This window comes from Phaethon aethereus (assembly GCF_964289735.1).
Source record: "Phaethon aethereus genome assembly, chromosome: 2".
NCBI classification, from domain to species: domain Eukaryota; kingdom Metazoa; phylum Chordata; class Aves; order Phaethontiformes; family Phaethontidae; genus Phaethon; species Phaethon aethereus.
The window spans coordinates 70,125,232-70,147,064 of record NC_138582.1 but is presented as its reverse complement, the minus strand read 5'-3'; the positions used below and the strand labels follow the sequence as shown (position 1 = coordinate 70,147,064).

At 40.4% G+C, this 21,833-nt stretch overlaps 1 protein-coding gene across 1 annotated transcript in view; it reads left to right on the top strand.

Annotated features, from left to right (window-relative positions):
* Positions 1-21,833, top strand: part of GABBR2 (gamma-aminobutyric acid type B receptor subunit 2) — a gene marked incomplete at its 3' end in the record, with an annotated part of 516,320 nt that overhangs the window by 274,801 nt on the left and 219,686 nt on the right. The window contains exon 8 of the mRNA XM_081996348.1: positions 18,877-18,937. Within this exon, the coding sequence (XP_081852474.1) occupies positions 18,877-18,937 (61 nt within the window). The remainder of the gene's footprint in view (positions 1-18,876; positions 18,938-21,833) is intronic.

Sequence of the window (21,833 nt, the reverse complement as noted above, 5' to 3'; positions counted from 1 at the left end):
TTGTCTGTAGGACAGACTGTGTCCACCCTGGGAGATAAATCAGCAAGCACTAGAAATTGTTCCTGGCTTCAAGCCACAGAAATTATTGTCAGGGTTCAGGAAGTAAAATTCTTTCTCCTGAATACATTGAGTCAAAAAAGTCACATCCTCATCAGCAAATGTCACCTCTTCTATCCCTGTGTAGTCCCCCTGCCACACTGCACAGGGAAGATTTCTGATGAGAAAAAGGGAAGGCCTGATACATAAAGCCCTCTCTGTCTCCAGGGGTTACCGGCGCACGTTGTCTGATGGCTAGTAATAGAAGAGAGAGAAATAGGATTGAAAAAACAGTGCTGCATAAATTCCTTTATCTAACTTGGATGGCAACACAACCCAACAGTACCACCTAGTACCCATATCTGCATTGAACCTTCCTAATCATTTCCTATGAGTTCCTGTCCAGGGAACAAAGTTTGTTCTGTTACCACAAGACACAGCAATATGGCCCTTCCAGAGAAGCTGACTTGGTTTAACGACTTCAGAAAAACAGTCTGCTATAAGCAGTGTCTTCCTTTTATGGGTATTCTACGCTTTGGAAAACAAGATAATTTATATGCTAATAAGATTTCCATTATTGCAATGATTGCTTTCTTGTCCATTAATTATATATACTTCGATCAGTCAGCATTAGTACTGTACATTAAATAGCTTTACAAATATTTAATAAATGGGTTCATGTTATTAGTGTTTTTAAGGATAGTTATTGCTACAAATTAAGAGATTTCTTTTCCAGCTTAGAATATGAAGATAAAATATGATCTAATTTGAGAAGCAATTGTTAGTGTTAGATGTTTTGCAATTATTAATTCCTTTTATGAGCGATAGAAAGAGAGTAGAATCTCCTTTTAAGTGCTATCTCCTCATTCTAGCTGGAATTTAACATTGTCATATCACTGCAATATAGTGAAAAACATCATAAATATTCATTGAATGCCAGTGGCAGAGAAGGAAATACTTTCTTATTCTAATACCACTTTCATTTGAGACAGATGAAATAAAAGGCTTCTCATTAGTTATTTTGGGACATTTAATACACTATAGGAATGCCATACACTTGGCCAATTAGCATAGATGATTGATTGCAAGTATTAAAAAGATAGAAGTAACTGATTTTTAGGGGCAGCTGTGAATACAAGGTTTGCTGCTATGGTATAGAGCAGTGCAGTTTGTCAAAGTATTAAAAAGAAATTAAGTCCCATTCAATTCAGTGTGTGTTGACCGAGATAAGGAAAAGGTTACGATACTGGAGATAGCTAGAGAAAATAATGGAATCTGTCATTTGTCTTACTTCAGGCTGTTTAGATATTATTGCTGTCTTTCTTCATGTACTCCTCTCAAAGAAGCCAAGCGTCTGATGCTGGAATGCTTTAATTACAGAGTTGTCAGCATGAACTTCAACTCATTGCACTTATTTAGAATGTGTAATGTTGGATCTTTTGTAGGAAAATGAAGAATACTGCATCTTTAAATGAATTCTTTATTTTCCAATGAGGTCTCTTCCAGGTATTCCTAGACCTTGAAGGTCTGGTCACTCAAACAGGGATGAAGAAAGAAGCCAAACTAGTAACAGTTTCTACACCGACATTGACCCAGCAGGCTTTTGAGTACGAGGCAACCTTCTCTTTCCCCCATAACAGAAAAACGGGCAAAGCAAGGGCTGGGCCACCGGAGTTGCCTTCCAAGATCTTACCTTAAAATCAGTTCAGCATCGTCCACAGAAGAGAGTTTCAGGACTTCATTCAGCACAAGCTGAAGTGCCGCCAGCAGTGGTCCCACTGGATTTGCACTGGCATTGACTTGCTCGGTTGCCAGAGCACACTGCTGGGGGTCTAACAGCAATTTAGCCCAGCTCAGCATGATTCAGGGGTGTGGGGCTGGGATACTGCTGTTGAAACATTAATTTGGGGGAAATGAAATCTCGCCTTATATTTAAATAAGTGCAGCCCTTTCTGAATTGAAGTTGGGGAATTTAGTGTACATTTGTGTATATTATTCTGTAAAGAGTGCAGTTATGAGTAAATTTAAGATTATCTGTTCTTTTGAGTGATATTCTGCCACCATGAGCCTTCTGATACACACTTTTTTTTCTGAAATTTAAATATCTGAATATTTTCAATATTTAAAAAAATTTAGAAAATTGTTTTTAAATTTTCAAAAGGAAACATCTAACAGTTTCCTTTTGTCCTGGTTTTGGCTGGAAAATCTGAAAATCAATTTTAAGTCCTTTTTCCATGTGAGAAAATTCTGTAGGTTTTTTTCCTTTTTTTTTCCCAGTATTTTCTGTACTTCTTTTAAAATTTATTCTTTTCCTTTTTTTTTTTTTTTGCAACTGAGTAAAAATAAGGAATATACTGATTTCAAAGTCTCTTAAGTATTAAATACCTGAATTGTGTTATTCTGCCAGATTATCAGTGGACATCCTTAGTCACTCAATGAGCAAGTGACAAGATACAACCTTTCACTAGAGAACTTAATTAGTAATGCCTATGTGTAGACATTTAAACTACATGTTAGTAAAACATACTAAATCAAACCCAAGTCTAGAAGTTCAGGATGTCTGTTCTTTGGACTATGCCCGGCACATAGTCAGCTCTACATCATGGCAAGCCTCTCTGAGTGCATGGGAAATTTAGCAGAGTATAACTGTCTGGGTTTCACGTAGTCATTTGATGCAGGGTCACAAGAAAAATGAGTAAAAAAAGCAGCTAGAATATAACTGTAGGAGAGGTGACCCTAGGCTGGACTGAAAGGGCTAGGAGAAGGGACTTTTCTAGCAGAATTTCTCCAAGACACCATGAAGAACTTACGTTATTGAATATGTTCATTTATGCCTCAGGCTAAAAGTAGGAGAGTTATTCATGCAACTTGTTGATAACATGGATTTGAAAGTCACTCTTAAGATAAAGGACAATCAAAATATCATGTAGGAAGAGCTAAAGGATCTTGAGTGTTCCAGTAAGGGACACTGGAGGAAATAAAAGTGAAAAAATGCAAGGGTATGCACTGCGATAACTGTCTGCTTTAGAAATACCAAGGGCATTCAAAGAGAATGTAGGTGTCCAAGGTTCAGACCACAGCAGCCCAGAATGGCTCCTTCCCAGTCTCACTTTCAGGATGCTGAAATTCAATCCCTGCCTCCATTCTGGAACACGAAGTTCTCTATACACTTTGTGCATGAGAGAGGCATTTCAGACTGGGCAGGTAAAAGCCTGCCTCCTATATAATACCAATTTTTGTGGTGGAAAGATAACTCAACTGTTTGGTTTTTTCCTCTCCCTCTGATGGCTCAGAGAATACCTAGTACACTGAGAGGAGAACTACTTGTTCTCTGCATAAATATCAGCCAAAAAACATAGGGGGAAAAGCTGTTTAGTCCAAATCATACTGTGAGCCTAAAAGTAAGTATATGGCCAAAAATAAGAGGAACCTGAAAGCTAGAGGAAAACTTAAAATGACCAGAAGATTCAGGTTCAGAAACAGTCTTCTGATGGGAGTGTTGGAAGTGAAAAACTCCCCATGCTGAGTTTTAGAACTCCACAAAAGGGCTTAGATATGCACTTGCAAGTGGCCGTATTCATTAATGGGTAGTAATTCCCTTCCTGTTCCAAATTTGCTGACTCTGATTCTGCCTGTGCTCCTTATGAAGCTAGAACTGAGAGCAGTAGATACATGCAAATCATTATTTTTCTGTCCAGAAGCAGTTTAATTGGGTCTGAGCTGAGAAAGGGTGGGTCACTAGACCAGGCTTGGTAGCCTGGGCATCTGAGTGTACTTGAAGACTTAAACTGACCGTGTTTTCCTATGTAGATTTACCAGTTCACTTGTCAGCGTGTATCTGAATTAGTCTGCACAACATGTGGAGATACCATGTTGGGTATGAGAATGTTCAGGGAGGAAAAAAGAGAGGCATGTCTAGCCCTTAGCTATTTCATGTCATTAATTGGACTTGGCACACTGCCTTGAGTTAGAAGAAAAGCCAAAAGAGGACTCATTTTACTAATAACTTGCATTTTTTCTCATTTCTGGAAATTAGCTGGTGTGACTTAAGGGGTGACAATGAAATGTTATCTGTTGCCTTGATTTCATCTCCATCATCATGTCCATAGGGAATCTTGAAGAGTTTACAAATAATATCTTTCTTTAAAAAATAGTTTCTCTGTTAAGTGAGTGTGCATTCTAGATATATCTCAAATTTTTAGTATGACATTGATTTTAAATTAATTTTAGGCAGAGAATGTGTTTGAAACAACAAAGTATTTCACAAATGTTTTTAGAAGCATCCATCACAGTGTGAAGATGGTTAAATATCAGTAAGCCTTAACTTTAGTGTTCTGAAAATGTAGGAAAAGCGATCCCAAAGTAACACCATTACTCTAAGCAATGCTTTATGGAGTCTGAAGAGAGATACACTTTTGAGCTGATATATGCCAGCTGGAAAGCTGTTATACTGTGTGGGATCTAATGGTATATGATGCTGATCACTAACAACTCAGGAACTGAACTGAGCCTCTTCTAACGTTTTTGGATCTGACTGTTTCTGAAGAACATGGAGACTACTGTCTTTCCTCAGTAAAACTGCTACAAGGATACAGAGAATCTTTAAAGTTTCAAAACTATGCCAGTTATATCTCACTGATTCTCTGCAGGCTGCTGGCACAGGTTGGAACATCCTGAAGGATTAAAATGGACAAGAAAAATGGCTGCATTTGATTTTATGAAGAATATGTTGGTTAGACCTCCTTCTTGCCTCTGCCAAGCCTGTGCAAATATCTGTGCCCAGCAACACTAACGTTCTTCCCTGAAGCTTTTGGTCAGAATTTGATACTGATGAAAGCATCACCTGGAGGGATGCAGCGGTAAAGAAGTGGAAGAGGATGAAACATCTACTTCATTATCATCAAACATAGCTGTCTTCAAGAGTGTTTTCTGGTATGGAAAGCAATACAGACAAAATCTGAAATTTTAAAGAAAAGTAATTCTGAGAGTCCTAGGATTAGAAATAGTTTAGCCTCGGCTTTTTAGCTTTACAGAAATAGCTGCCTTAAAATACCATAGTAATTCTGACAGTTGTCAAATAAAGCCAAAACTACAACTGGGCAAAAATAAAAGGCTGTTAGAAGCTTGCTGTAAATTTAGACGAATGAAGATGATTGTTGTTCCGTTTTGAAATGGAAAACCGGCCCATTTCAGTGACTGTTGCTAGGAAATATGTATTAGAAAGTTAATGTCCTGGACAGTTCCTGTGTTCCTTGAGCTGCCTTAATTGATTTGCCATAGAAAGGTTTAAAATCCTCTAGTTACTAGTAACATTTCATGAATATTGAATAAAAGAGTTTGAGTTCCTGTGTAAGAGCTTGTACTGGGTAAAGAGGGAAAATCAGTATTTGTGTTCTAGGCGTGGATGGCTGTTCTCTAAAAAAACCCAACCTTTTAGCTGATTCCAAATGCTCTTCCCTGATCGTCATCAGCTCACGCTTCTGCCTGCAGGGGAATTTTCAGATGTAGAGTAGCCATATAACACTTGGGAATGAGCCTTTTCTCTAGCCACTAGCAAGAATCATCCAAGACTGACAGGTATTTATACTTAAAAAGATGTTTGTAAAGCTGTCGGGTCTCTGTGCCTTTTTAAAATTTTTCTTTCTCATTAAGGCAGCTTTGAATTGAAGTTGCTCACTTAGAAAGATAATAGTCTGAAGATACTGTGCTCAGCACTTGCACGTGACTAATGCCAGTGTACTTTACTTTGGATGCAAAGACCTTGCTAATAACATAGGCTGCTTGCTCATTAGAAGGAATACAGTAAAGAAACTAATTTCCTGCATCCAGCCAATGTGCCAGAGCCTGGGCAGGAAGAAGTGCATGGAGAGGAGGTAGTGGTTCTTGCAGTCTTTTGGGTCATCATCAGAACAACTGAAATACAGCCTGTGTGGTTGTGCTCTCTGCTGGGATTAATGTAGTTTAAAGAAAATGGAAGAAATTACTTCAGAACATCATCTGAAATTGCATTGTTGAAGAGATAGCACTGCTGCGTAATGTGGTGTCCTTAAAAGGCTTTATGCCATCTCTTCTGATTCAGTCTTACAAAAGCAGTGAAAAAAACCCCATGGTGGTGGAATATAATGTGCTGTTAGGTTGTTTCTACAGACACACAGAGCTAGAAAACTGAAATCATCAGGGATTCAACCTCAGAAGAACAATTCTGAACATCACCTCAGCAGTTCATATTTACTTTTTAAAACACATCGAAAACGGCTTGAGTTCCTAGTCCCAGTGCTTCAGACTGTTTCCTCTTCTCTTGCCACCCTGGAAGATAGGTTGTTTACATCAATGTTTTTACACACATCTGAAAGAGATTGAGTCAAGAGTAAAGGCATTATTTCGCTCGTGCTTCAGAGGCCAACCATAGATCAGGAAACTGGCTAAATATTAGTAGTCAGCACTCAGATACATATATCACCAGAGCTGAAAGCATTTGTTGGAAACAATTCCAGTGCCTGTCATTTTGTTTCCAAAGTATTCAGAAAAACTTGCAAAAAAGTTTGTCAAGTATGTATGTTTCATTTTAGTTACTTTTCTGTCATGCTTTTAAACCTAAGTCCACTAATGATAACCATATTTTAGGCAGCCAACAAAGAGCCTTCATGGGCACTGGAAGAGATGGCGCACATAGTAGAAAATCTCTATCACGGGCTAAAAGTGATATAGCAAGAAGGAATGGTAAAAAAGAGCATCTAACTGCTTTGCCTTGTGCTAACCATAAGGCTAGCACATTAATGAGTGACAAAGCATTAAGGTTTTTTCTTTCTTTACCTGCAATGCCCAGCAAGTACAATGCTGTTTGATGCGTGATTTCCTGGCTAGTATCCTTTTTCCTCCACCTTCACCTGCTGGTACCTTGTCAGGAATATTATTCCCTTAGACTTGCTTCTGTGCGTAAAACAGAGTGCTCGTATGTTCACAAATCATACTTTTGCTTGCTGTGGAAGAAAATGCTATGATTGTGCTGTCTCATTTCAGCACAGCTGTGTAAAATTGTGTATATGCGTCTAAATGTTAATCTAATGGAACAGCCTAGTCTGGGCTTATCTCATGTCACTGTGTTGGCAACAGCATGCTTTTGTGCAAAGACAACAGATGACAGAGGACACTGCTGAGATGGAGGGAAGAAATTTCATCCATAGAAATTATGACCATTTCCCATCTGATTCCTGCACTTCCCTGAAAAAAGAGGTGAAGTTCTGCCCAAAATACAGTAAAGTTCAGATAGCAAAATATTAGTTAGAAATAAAGGCACCCTTCTACACAGCAAGAGCATCTATTACGAATAGCCTTCCTCAGGAAATAAATAAAAAAACTGAAAAAAAAGGAGCTTAGAGAGTGGAGATGGGCAAAAAAAAAAAAATTCCCCTCTTCTATGAGGAAGAGACCGAATCGACTGGGTCTCTTTATTTAGAAGGGAGTTAGGTGGCAGCATGATGAAATCATGGTGGTAAGGCTTACAGTACTTTGTGTTTTCACATAATCCTAGATTCAGGATGTATGTGAATGACAGCCACATAAAGATGTTGTTATACTTGATCACCTTTTCCCAAAATTTGAAACTTAAGATGCTGGTCTTCACTTGCTATTTCTTCCACCTCAGCTGTGGAATGCAACTCTGTTATCCTATCATGATATTAGGTGATGCATAGTGCAGCCATTTTTTGAGGAAACTTAGTTTTGGGAAATGCTTGTAATATTAAAATTGCTGTATGATTTTGCCCAGAACGGTTTTTGCCCTGGGGGAGGGGGGAAGTTACTTTTTTATATCTCTCTGTGTTCTTTATTTCCCAATGGGCTTTGATGTGAACCTGTACATCTGTTTATCCTGTACTTTGCTCATGTTGAAGCAGTTTCTGTAGCCTATTTAAAAAATCATGAATGTTTCCTGAACTCTGAGATAAAGCTGGTTTTCCATTTACATTTCTGTCTACCAGGAGTTCACAGAAGAAGCTACATAAAAATATATGAAGTGTCCCGTGAGGTCAGTAGGCTGGTTCACCTTCCAGTCTTCTGTTTCTAAGCAAAACAAATAAAAAAGCAATCCCCAGTAAATGCAAATTTGAGAAGTTAACTACCTGCTGTGCCAAGTACCAACATGAAAAAACAACCACTGATTTTGCTGGTTTAGACCAATGTCCTAATAGTTTTGATGAGTGCCTCCTAGTTCCAATATTATGGGATTCAATGAATGCCAGTTCTTCATTCTTCTTCTCCATTGCTGTCATGATTACCAGAAAAAAATTTTCTGGGCAATTCTGTTCCATCAATTTATCTTCCTTCTTCCCCGCTTTCTTTCTCCAAAACACATCTTTTCATGTTTGGGAAACTTACTTGTTTGCGAGTATATTTTTCAAGCATTATTCCTGTGGTGCAGACAGATATTTAATACTTAGAAGTAAGCATGTTCATTTTTTCCTGCTGTTTTATGCCTGCTCTGTCATAGCTAGAACACAAGTATGTGTGAGAATGGTGGTATTGCTTCATTTAGAAAATGTTAGCCAAGCCCAGGTTTTTAGCTGTACTTCACACCTGCTCTTTGAGCTGTTCTGCTGCTGCTGCTCTCAAGACACCAGTGTTCAGTTACCCAAATCTTTAAGAAAATGTCATAAGAGAAAAAACAGGCAGGGAAAAGAAATCCCTTTGGATCATAAAATATTTCAAATTTAAACCTTCAATCTTGAAAATTTGACAGAAACAACTTTTCTGAAAATAGTCTCAAGGCTTGAAAAGCAGCAGTCACTGTGTCTGCTTTGATCAAATGTTCTAGAAACATTCTATCCGCAGCAGTCTAAGGATATAAAATCATGGATTCAGGAGCATTGTTGATTTTATGGAGCATTTTAATTTTCGTCACCCTCTGCCTTCTGCTCTCCTCTCACTGTTCCAAAGGTGACAATTACCTCTTTATCCCACAGGGGATGACAACTTTATTGCTCTCTCCCTAGAATCCTCTCTTGCAATGTGCTTGCGTCTCCTGTGCTTAGCTCTTTGTCTCTGGCTAATTGAGTGATGTAACTAGGTTGAAACCAGAAGAGTTGTGCACAAGCTGCCTTCCGCTGGAAGTTTGCTGTTTTGTTTCAGACACAAGGTTAGACTTGCAGAACTAGAAGCTTGTTGGGTTACTCTCAGCTGTATAATTAGATAGACTAAATGATATTCCCTTTTCCTATAAACACTGCTGTCTTAGACGTGATGTTTGGAGGGTGGAAGAGGTTATGAGTTGCAGCGTGTAGCTCTTCACCACCTAGAAGGTGCAAAGCTGAGACCCACAGAATTCCAGCTTGCTGTTTTGCGTGTGTCGGAGAAGGCATATCTGTAGCTAGGGAGTCCTGTATGCGTAGATCAAGTGTGTGTAACATGTGACTAGCAGGCTATGGGGATTGCATGGTAACACAGAAAAGTTTCTGAAGGGAGCTGGGACTAACAGAGGGCATCTCGCTCCTTCCCTCCCAGCTCTTTCTGCTGGCACCTGCATCCCTCCAGAGCTCCTTTGTGCTGGCTCTGCTTCTGGCACTGGAAAACAATTCAGAAACAGCATCTCCCCAACTTGCCAAAACAATACAAAGTTTAAAAAAAAAAAAAGTCACTGAACACATTCTGCTGGTTTAATAGGCCACTACAGCTCACATAAGGGCCTGATGAATGCTGAACTGCCACCGGGTAAGCGTAGGACTGTGCAGCTAGGAGCAACGTGGGAGGGCAACGCCTGCCCTTTGGGTGTTAGAAAGCTCTTAGGCTTGCTGTCCTGTGAAGCTTCGCCCTCCTTGGCTCCTACTTGTATTGGATGTAGTCCAATAAGGACACTGCAGGATCACAGGTACACCTTGATTTCAGCAGATGTCACAGAACTTAAAGGGACAGTTTTAATTGTATACTCATTATTCTTTGACAATAATGCACTGTGTTTTAAATGAAAAATATAATTTCAATTGCCTTAGTTATCCCACTGCTTTTCAGATATTTCTGCTTACATTTATGGTTTACTTTATATTAAATACCTAACTCGAGAACCCCAAAAGTGACCGAGTTTATTTTTGGAAGAAAAAAAATTTGAAAAAAATAACTGACAGTTACTTTTGGAACTGTTTCGACTGTGTAGGCTGTTCAGGGAAATCCACTGGGGATAAACACTGTTATATGTGGAGACGACTGACTTACAGGGCAGAGTAGCCCAGATTCCTGCACAGTGAAATGGAACTGAGACAGAGCCCAGAAATGTATTGGCCCAATGGAAAATGCTCAGGGGACATGAGCCCTGTGGCATTTAACTGTCTTGCATCCACCTGTGATGTGTGTGTCAACGTACTCGTGATCGCTCCTCTGAGAAAGAGGTATTTGTGTTATTAATTTAGCTTGAATATATAACTATGACATTTTAAATCAACAATCAGGTAGAAAGGATAAGCTGAGTATATAATACAAACCTGAATAAATAAAAATTGTTCGGTGCCATGTAGGGGAAGACTGTTGGAGAAGGAAGCAAGCATGGTCTAAAGCAGACCTTTTTTTAGGTATAGTACTGAAAATCACTGAAGTAAATGCTATTTATTTACTTCTCTGTTTACTGTATTTGAGCCAGAAGAAAATATACAGTAAATGAAAAGATGGTCAAAGTGCAGACCTGGCCCTGACTGAGAGAGCAGTTAAGAATCTTCTGAACTCTGGTTTTACTGACTGATGAAGAAAGCTAAAGACATGAATGAAAAAATGTGTTGGCTGTGGATTTCAGTGTATGAGGAATGAAAGAATTCTAACTTTGGCATGGGCCTGTGTCCAGAGCTAAATAATAATGCTGTCAGTGATAATGCAAAGAAACTTCTATTAAATACTACTGCTTCACAGCTCGAAAAGAGCTTAATGACATGTTCATAATATAGCAAAGATAACTACTTTTTATCCATCAGGAAAAAATAGTATATTAAATAGCTGTTTCCAAGTGTAGACAAATGACTAACTAACTGCTATAAAGACAGGGAAAGTCCCATTTGTCTAAAAAAAAAGCTAATATTGGCTACTGTTTTGTGAGTGCGAATGGATGACTGTTGTGGACTTACTCTCACCACAAATAAAGGATTGATGACGTAAGGAACATCAGTTCAAGAGAACAGGTGAAGACTGTACATCCAGGGCGGGTGGATACTGTCTTGTTAGTTATGAGATGAAACACATTTATGCTGTAATAGTAAAGTACACATGAGTAAGACAAGAATTAATGTTAGGCTTGTAAAACAGAGCACGTAGAAGACGACGATATGCAGAAGAAACAGGGAAATGACATCCTTGTATGTGGCAATTGTGAGACCGACACTATTAAATTGTTTGGTCCAGTTCTGTAGCTTTTTGAAAAAAACAAAGATGAACAATCACAGGAAAATCAGCTGGACTCAAAGATTCTATGATTTTATGATTCTCTGTATCTAAAAAAAAAAACCAAACCCAGATAAAAAACTAAAAACCCCACAACACAAGCTTCCGTAATTCTGTTATCCAAGCCACCTAATTTGTGCAGCTAATATTGTTTTTCCTTATGAGGTGGTTGTACATTTAGGAAAACTGAGCAAAGTACACTTCTAAGGCTGCATTATGAGTTATGCAGCTGCGATGGATCCCAAATGTAGGTTATTGGGATGTTGTGGGCAGGGGTGGCTGTACATACCAGCAGCAACATCGGGGGGTACCATGCAGCACCAGACTGAGCTCATTCAGCTTCTCTTCCACCCTCTGTTCACATCACTGTCTATTGGACTCCAAGCCACATACTTTCTGTTTCCTTCCCATTGACTTTACAAGGATAATAACTGTTGTGAAGGTGCCTGTTCACAGCTTAAAGTTGGGCTTATAGACTTGGTCTTATCACTTACAGAATTGGTCTTTACTCTAGCATCACTTTTGCAACGATGAAGAAAATTAAAAGAAAGAAGAAAAAAAATCTGTACATGGTAGATAAGATACCAGTGTGGCTTCTATTGGTCTCTGTTGGGATGACATTTGTGTAATGAAGAGGAAAGCTTTGCTGATTAACTATTTTGATGTATAGTAAAATACATGGTTTGATCTAAGTAATTAATTTTTGTGGTCGATTTGAAGGAGACATCATATTTTGCATCTGTCAAAGTGAAATAATTATTTAACTAGGAAATATTGTTTAAATCTGAGAATCATGTTCTGAAGTATTGACAGTATTGGCATTACTTCTATTATTGTTCTTTAAAACTTCTCATCTGTACATTCAGTGATCCTTTTGCTAATAAGTATTTAAATATGCCTATGCAACCTTACCAAAACACAGTGGAAAGTAAAAGAAGAATTGTCTGTTATATTCACATGGATTTAATAAGATCTAGATTTTATGGTAGATCACACCATAAGCTGCAGTCCGTACTTGCACATGTGCTGGAGTATGTGGTGAGGTAGAAATAAAGGAGAAAGTAGTACTAAGATTTGCTTTTGTAATGTCAGAGCTTTGCACACCTGATCAACACATGGCTTAGGGGCTGGTGCTGTCGTCAGAATTTTGGGTTTTTTGACCACGGGGCGGTTTACACGGCACCGGACCTGCTCGCAGCTGATGGAGTGCAACTGACGCCAAGGGGCAAAAGGATTCTTGCTCATGAGCTGGCAGGTCTCATCGAGAGGGCTTTAAATGAGATTTGGAGGGGGGAGGGGATAAAACCGGCCTCACTAGAGTTGAACCTAGAGGTACGTTCAACGTGCCAGACTTGAAATCGATAGCCCAGCTCAGGTGCATCTACACCAATGCACGCAGCATGGGCACCGAACAGGAGGAGCTGGAAGCCATTGTGCAGCGCGACAGCTATGATGTAGTTGCCATCACAGAAACATGGTGGGATGCTTCTCATGACCGGAGTGCTGCAATGGATGGCTATAAGCTCTTCCGAAGGGATAGGCAGGGAAGGAGAGGCGGTGGGGTGGCTCTGTATGTTAGAGAGTGTTTTGATTGTATAGAAATCAATGATTGTGAAGACCAAGTCGAGTGCTTATGGGTAAGGATGGGGGGAAGGCCAATGAGGCAGATATCCTGCTGGGAGTCTGTTACAGACCACCCAACCAGGGCGAAGAGGCAGATGAGACGTTCTATAAGCGAGTGGCGGAGGTCTCGCATTCGCTGGCCCTTGTCCTTGTGGGGGACTTCAACCTACCGGACATCTGCTGGAAGTATAACATGGCAGAGAGGAAACAATCTGGGAGGTACCTGGAGTGTGTGGAAGATAACTTCCTGACACAGCTGGTGAGTGAGCCCACCAGGGGAGGTGCCTTACTGGACCTGCTGTTTACAAACAGGGAAGGACTGGTGAGAGATGTGGTGGTGGGAGGCCGTCTTGCGCTTAGCGACCACGACATGATAGAATTCTCAGTTGTGAGTGAAGTAAGGAGAGGGGTCAGCAAAACTGCTACCGTGGACTTCCAGAGGGCAGACTTTGGCCTGTTCAGGTCACTGGTTGAGAGAGTCCCTTGGGAGACAGTCCTGAAGGACAAAGGGGTCCAGGAAGGCTGGACAGTCTTCAAGAAGGAAATCTTAAAGGCACAGGAGCAGGCGGTCCCCATGTGCTGTAAGAAGAGCTGACCGGGAAGGCGACCGGCCTGGCTGAACAGGGAGCTTTTCCTGGGACTCAGGGAAAAGAGGAGAGTTTATCACCTCTGGAAGAAGGGGCAGGCAACTCACAAAAAGTACAAGGATCTCGTTAGGTCAAGCAGGGACAAAATTAGAAAGGCAAAAGCCCAGCTAGAGCTCAGTCTGGCCACAGTCGTAAAGGATAATAAAAAATGTTTTTACAAATCTATTAACAACAAAAAGAGAGGCAAGGAGAATCTCCATCCCCTACTGGATATGGCAGGGAACATTGTCTCCAAGGACGAGGACAAGGCTGAGGTGGCTATCCGCAGGATATTCAGCCCCCTGAGCTGGAAGATGGGGATGGAGAGCACAATGTACTCCTCATAATCCAGGAGGAAGCAGTCAAGGACATGCTAAACCACCTGGATACCCACAAGTCTATGGGGCCTGATGGGATCCACCCCAGAGTACTGAGAGAGCTGTCAGAGGAGCTTGCCAAGCCACTCTCCATCATTTATCAGCAGTCCTGGTTAACAGGGGAGGTCCCAGAAGACTGGAGGCTTGCCAATGTGATGCCCATTTACAAGAAAGGCCGGAAGGAGGATCCTGGGAACTACAGGCCTGTCAGCCTGACCTCTGTACCAGGGAAGATTATGGAGCGGGTGGTCTTGAGAGTGCTCACAGGGCATCTGCAGGACAACCAAGCGATCAGGCCCAGTCAGCATGGGTTCATGAAAGGCAGGTCCTGACCTGGTGATCCGCCTAGTGGATGAAGGAAAGACTGTGGATGTTGTCTACCTGGACTTTAGTAAAGCCTTTGACAGCGTCTCCCACAGCATTCTCCTGGAGAAACTGGCGGCTCGTGGCTTAGACAGGTTTACTCTTCGCTGGGTGAGGAACTGGCTGGATGGCCGAGCCCAGAGAGTTGTGGTGAACGGCGTTAAATCTGGCTGGCGGCCGGTCACAAGCGGTGTTCCCCAGGGCTCGGTTCTGGGGCTGGTCTTGTTCAATATCTTTATTGATGATCTGGATGAGGGGATTGAGTGCTCCCTCAGTAAGTTTGCAAGTGACACCAAGTTGGGTGGGAGTGTTGATCTGCTGGAGGGTAGGAGGGCTCTGCAGAGGGATCTGCACAGGCTGGATCGATGGGCAGAGGCCAACTGTATGAGGTTTATATAAGGCCAAGTGCAGGGTCCTGCACTTTGGCCACAACAACCCCATGCAACGCTACAGGCTTGGGGAGGAGTGGCTAGAGAGCTGCCCGGCGGAAAGGGACCTGGGGGTGCTGGTTGACAGCCGGCTGAACATGAGCCGGCAGTGTGCCCAGGTGGCCAAGAAGGCCAACAGCGTCCTGGCCTGTATGAGGAATAGTGTGGCCAGCAGGAGTAGGGAAGTGATTGTGCCCCTGTACTCGGCACTGGTGAGGCCGCACCTTGAATCCTGTGTTCAGTTTTGGGCCCCTCACTACAAGAAGGATGCTGAGGTGCTGGAGCGTGTCCAGAGAAGGGCAACGAAGCTGGTGAGGAGTCTGGAGCACAAGTCTTCTGAGGAGCGGCTGAGGGAACTGGGGTTTTTTAGTCTGGAGAAGAGGAGGCTGAGAGGAGACCTTATCGCTCTCTACAACTACCTGAAAGGAGGTTGTGGTGAGGTGGGTGTTGGTCTCTTCTCCCAAGTAACAAGTGATAGGACAAGAGGAAATAGCCTCAAGTTGCGCCAGGGGAGGTTTAGATTGGATATTAGGAAAAATTTCTTCACTGAGGGGGTGGTCAGGCATTGGAACAGGCTGCCCAGGGAGGTGGTGGAGTCGTCATCACTGGTAGTGTTCAAAAAACGTGTGGATGTGGCGCTTCAGGACATGGTTTAGGGGACATGGTGGCGCTGGATTGATGGTTGGACTTGATCTTGAACGTCCTTTCCAACCTTAGTGATTCTGTGATTCTGTAATGTGTATATTAGGAATATCTATTATTTGAGCATCTGCTACTTTAAATAAAGAAAAAAATATTAGTAACTTATGAATCTCAAGTCTAAAGAAGATAACTCTCTAGCTAAATCTTATGGTAGATTACCTTGGTGGCAAAGAAATGACTTGATGTGAGCCATAGAACATCATCAGATTATAACTCGCACCTCATGCCATAAATCAGCACATCATTTCGACAAAATGGGTTTCTGAAACACTGCTTGGCTTATTTCTTACTCTTTACAGCATTGCTGTAAGTTTATAAAATTAAATACTACAACATTTTATTATATATTTATATCACTTTTTTACCCCAAATGTAATTTTCTTAGTTTTCATATAATATGTGGTGGTGAAAGCATAGAGTAATCAATGACTTTCATGAGTCTCCTTCCTATTCCTGTTTTAAGCTAATATTTGTAAAAGTGAAGTGAAGGTATCACTATTTATACAATTTCTTATGTTTGTGATGAGCCCTCCTTTCTGCCACGTTGGCAGAACCAAATACCGCAGCAGGAATGCTATCTCCATGTATGCTGGGGCTAGCTAAAGCCCCAGCAAAAATCTAGGAGTGTTTCCTCACCCAGCACACAGGAATTTTAGAGTCTTGAGGGGTTTAAGGTACTTGAGATGCTGTAGCTACTTGTCACATGTTATTATGAAGCAGCATGTTCCCAAGGAGCGAAGAAGCAAGGGGTAACTGCAGATGCAGTTGCAGTTTTGATACCTGGGTAACAAATATGTGCTGTCATCGTCATGGATTTCACCAGAGATTTCTGCTTTGGGGCTTCTTACTGATATGGGTTTTTTTGTTGATTTTACCTTTGAAACAATTCATTGGATTATATGTGGAATAAAAAGCCAATTTCAGTTTCTCAAAATTGTTTTTCTTTTTTCTTGTTAGTATCTGTATGAGTAACATACAGACTCTGTAATTTGTGAACAATACCCAGGACAATGTCAGAACTCATAAAATAGTATTTAGAAATTTTTATTCCTTTTAATAACCTATTGGACTTTTTAGCATTTTCCAGTAAGCTTTTCTGAAAGTAAAATACTGTGACTGAATAATTTTGCAGAGAACAAGGACATTTTCACATGAGTTGTTCCGTAACTTTCAACACCATCATCCATATCTACCTTTATCTACTACTTAGATTAGTATAAGCCACAAATCTTAACAAAGGGAAGTTGTCAAAAACAAATACTTCTAAATCTGTAACTCTGTTTATGTTTTTATCCATTTTTTTACATTTATTCAGAACATTCAGACCTGATTTATGTTTTGTTGACAGTTTCAGAACACGTCAATGAGGATGTATGTATTTATCTCTAGTCAGCAGATGAGTATGATATATGTCTGTCCTACTGAATGATAAAAATGTAGGTGATTTTAAAAGAAGCAACGATAATGTTGCAAACCAGTTGCACTTGGAATCTAGAGAATTTCATGAGCTGGTATATTATACTATCAATAATAGATGACAATCGTAGATGACTGTCATCATAGATGATAGCAGTTATTCTTGCTGTATGTTTATCTATAAATAGCACTCTAGTAGACTACAACTTACAGTCCTATTATCTTCTAATAAAAGAGTGAGAGGAGACAGTTAAAGTAAAAAGCAGTAAATTTAAAGCCAAATGAAAAACTAATTTTTCCACACAGTTAAAAATTTAACTATAGAAATCTCTGACAGAGGCTACAAACCCAAGAATTTGGCAAGTTAAAGATCTCTGGTTTGACCATAGATATAAATGTGCACCAAGTGATAGTTACATAGCATCTTTCCAGCTCTCTAATATTTTCTATTATTTTTTACCTAAACCAAGGAGCCAAGTGCGTTATGATTATCTTCAAGTGAAGGGATATTAAATACCACTTCTCCAAACTAAAGGATATGTGGATGAAGGCTGCCAAGATGCACACATAAATCTGCCTGCTAATGTTTTATGTTCTCTCCTGGAGTTGTGTTAGCAGCCACTGGATGAGACTCAGCTCAGCTGGATTTCGGTAGGAGCAGTTCCTGTGCCCTTCTGCAGCTGTTGCTGGAATCTCTCCCATTACCAATGTTCATTTCTCTTGCACTCTTTTTGTTGCAGATTGGGGCTTTTGGCTTTTAAGGCTTAGCAGATAGTAGCTTGCACTTGTTGAAGGGTGTCGTCTTCTATTTATCAAAGAGAAGTGGTGTCTTGTGGCTTACAGGAACTGTGGCATGAGTGTGCTGTACTACACATCCATTGTACGGTTCCTTGCAGGGAGCTGATTCAGGTGGTTACCTTCAGTGCAATCCCTTAGTGGCCAGAAGGCGTTATCCAAAAAGGGGCTGGCTTGCACAGAAAAATGTATTGCAGCCTTACATGTTTATCGTTTGGTTTCTCTTATCCTGATGTCTGCGAAAATGAAGATTAATGATGATGATGATAAACCAAACTGGGGATGCAGTAAACCAGCAATCTATATTGACAGCACTCAGCACTCCACTGCAGGTTCAAGATATTAAAAATACTTTTTAGCATAAGTGAATGAAAACCTCTTCTTTCACACTCAATCATGAAATAGCTGAAGTAAGGAAGAAATTTAACATGAACTTTTCTTAATTTAAGTCAAAAAAATGGGATGAAACATGGGAGTAATTTGCTAGGGATATGTGAGGAGGTTTCAGTATTATGTGGCCATTATTTTGAAAATTACCAACATGTAGCACAACAAAGGATAGTACTGACTTAAAGGCATCACATTTAAAAAGAATACTAGGACATGCATGTTGATGTAATACAAAACCAAGCCACAAAAGCTACATATATCCATAATCAGTAGATAAGTAGATATCTATAAGTAGATAATAGAACCACTTGGAGAAATAAATGATGAATGAGATGGAGAACTATTGTTTTGTGTGGTCTTTGATAGTTCTTACATATACTTGATAAAGAGAGTCACATAGTGAAAATTGGTTATTTGCACACCTGGCATCATCTGCGATTCAGTAAGTTACTGGCTTTATTGTACCTCTATTTCCATCCATGAAAAGTCAGTGATAACACTGGTCAACTTTCTAAGGCCATTTCAAATCTGTGGAAGAAAGCTTTAAGGGGTGTTACTGGGTTATTTTTATCTTGATTGAATCTGCTATCTTCAATTTAAACATTGCTTGGGTAATTTTAATAGTGAATGGAAAATAATTGCAGTGCTAATGAAACTATTTTATGAGAGGTTTATAAAACTTTTAAGGTATCTATTTATTTTATTTAGGGTCAAGTTGTTTTCAGAAATGGAGAGAGGATGGGAACCATCAAATTTACGCAATTCCAAGGTAGGCTGCAAACAATTTAATTTTCATTATAAGTACATATGTAGTTTCAAACTTGTGTATCAGTTTCATTTGTTTCAGGATGTTTTAAATATGTACAATTATCTTGAAAATAAACTGCTTGGAAGATGCAGAAAGGTACTTAGAAAGTTTTGTTACCGTTTTAAAATAGTGTGGTTTGAACGCTGAGGGCTCTGAGATATTCCCAGTTATTTCCAAGAAATTTTCTAGGAGAAAATTCACATACTTGTAGAAACTACTACTGATCTGTAAGAGCCAACAGCTGTTGGAAGAACTGTACTGGTCAGCTAAGCATCCATTTCTTAACACAGTTGTTTCTAAAAACTGAATCTGAAGAGGAACTTAGGGAGGGCTTTTGCTGTTAAGCTCTTTCAAATTAGTATTTGCGCTCTCTGAAGACTCACTTTTGACATTCTTCAACTGCTTGCTAAAGTTGCTTCAAGAGTCAGTCCCTCAGTGTGCAGAGGACACAAACTGCTGACCCCATCCCTTGGAGGCAAGACACTCCACAGTGCGACTCTCCAAGCCTGTTGCATCCCCTCAGCCTGAGCTGCTCCTGCAGGGAATGGTCTCAGCAGCAGAGACCACAAATGCAGCCACGGGGGTTTGCTGAGGGTCATTTGCAGCCAGGATGGGGCGCTTGCTCGGAGAGTTTTCTGCAGAAATGGTGATTCATAGAAGATATGTTCTGATTGTTTCTACAGTTTATAGAATGCAATTCATGTTTTTCTTCCCAGGCTGAGATAAAACCGGAGACGATTGCATCTGGTTGGTCTTGTGAGAGTAGCAGGGAGAAAGCTGGCAAACCCCTTTCAGACAATGCATGGGAAAGAAACTTGCACTCCCTTTGTCTTCAGGAGATCACTTTAAACATAATCCTGCTGACCAAGTTACAAAGGCTCATTCTTTAAACAGAAATTGTCTGCTGCATGGGCATTATTATTAATGAACAGCAATGTACTTGAGGGGATCTGTTACTCATTCTAATTTACTGAAGCAATCTTCAGGATTGCTCTTGCCTTCACAACTATAACTGATGCTATTAACTCATGTTCCCTGAAGCATTTCCATCCACTAAAACTTTGCAGACGTCATCTCATGACAATATAATTTAGAAATTCTTGCTTAACACTAACAATAAATATTGATTGCTTCCTCTCCCCCCTTTTTTTTTTCATAATAGCAGTGTTTACAGCCGCATGAAAGAGTCATGAGAAAATATTGTAAGGGGATTTTACAAGGGGTGTTTGTTCCTCAGAACTCTGAAGGAGCCCTTATGCATTATGCTTAAGGCAGCTGTATGTACCTTGCACTTTCCCGCTGCACATTAAGGATGTGATTTGGGATCGCAGGGAAGTGCAACGTGCGTCTTCTGAACTAACTGGAGGAGCAATAGAAGTCCAGGATAGCTAATTTTATAAATATTTTAATTTCCAACCAATGGAAATTTGAGTGAGTTTATAATATTTTCAGTTTCACCACAGATGCTATTTAACACCAATGGTTTTACCATCAGTTGAAGTACTGTTGGTCAATAAGAATATAGGAGACAGCCACCCATTCCGATTCCTTGCAATTCCAAAATTACTCTCTCAGAACTGATTCAGGCTCATACCCAGGATTTTGATCAGCAATCAAACATCTCCAATTAATCTATGGGAAAAAATAACCAAGAAATCCTATGAAGAAATGCAGGAGAAGGGCTGGATTCTCTCTCATACAAGCAACAATCTGTCAACACATCTGAAGCCTGCTCTTAAGTTTTGTCATTAAGTTTTGGAAATGAAAAGAATGTACAAAAATGTGTGAGAAATTAAAATAAGGAATGGTATAACAATATAGTTGAAAGTAATCTATCTTTTTTTAACTGCAAATGATATTCTAAGTATTAACAATTTTTTTCTGTTCTTTCATTGGTATTGTTTTTATACAATGTTTTTATATTCAATATTTCTGACTGTTGCGTTAAGAGGCAGATGCCCAAAGTCAGCGTTAGTAGTCCGGTCATGTCCAACACCTTTCGTTGGACTCTCACGGGTCCAGATGCACTACTAACATCACACTACCTGCTCAGCCGGACACCTCCTGAACTCACATGGCTGCACTCAGAGGTACGGTCGTGTTCAGGGACAACACACACACAGCTGAGTCAATCAATAGTGCGATTTATTGAAGCAACAGATGCACAAGTTCTTTGGATTGCCGGTGATAAATTCACTGGCTGCAAGCAAGTGCACTAAATTGATTACAGTCAGGTTACACACGTGTGGGGTGATGAAACAACTCTAGAGATTCCTAAAATTCCTGTGGATCCACTCGGGATAGCTGAGTGTTCGAATCTTACCCAAAGGTGTCCCAATGGGGGGGAAGAGAGGGTCAGCCCATCGTCGGATCCTAAAAGTCAGGAGTGATGGTGTCTTCCCTGACATCCAGCTCTTTTCACACTATTTTATAGTGGTTTACTTTGCAGGTGGAGCTTGAGCGACTCTAGTCATACATACCTTTATCAGGATTGGTTCAAAATTCTCTCGCTTCGCGTTTAAAGGTACAGACTAGGAAAAATTCAGTGCGCAAGCTCATCGAGGGGTGGTCGCACCTTGGGAGGTGGGTAACTTTTGAGAGGCGTGTGCGTTTTAGTATTATAATGATGATATAATAAGCAAAGTTCACTCCAAGTACAGCATTTCATCAAAGTTGACAGGTCACTGACCCAGGGCATCGCATGTGCAGCTTATTAATGTACACACTGTGTACCTTTAGATTCTCTTGTTCACAGAGAGTGGCCGTGACATCTCCACTCCGCTCCGCCCTCCATGCAATTTCTCCCAGAGTCAGCACACCAAGTTCCCCTGATGTTGCCAACATCTAGGGTTGCCTA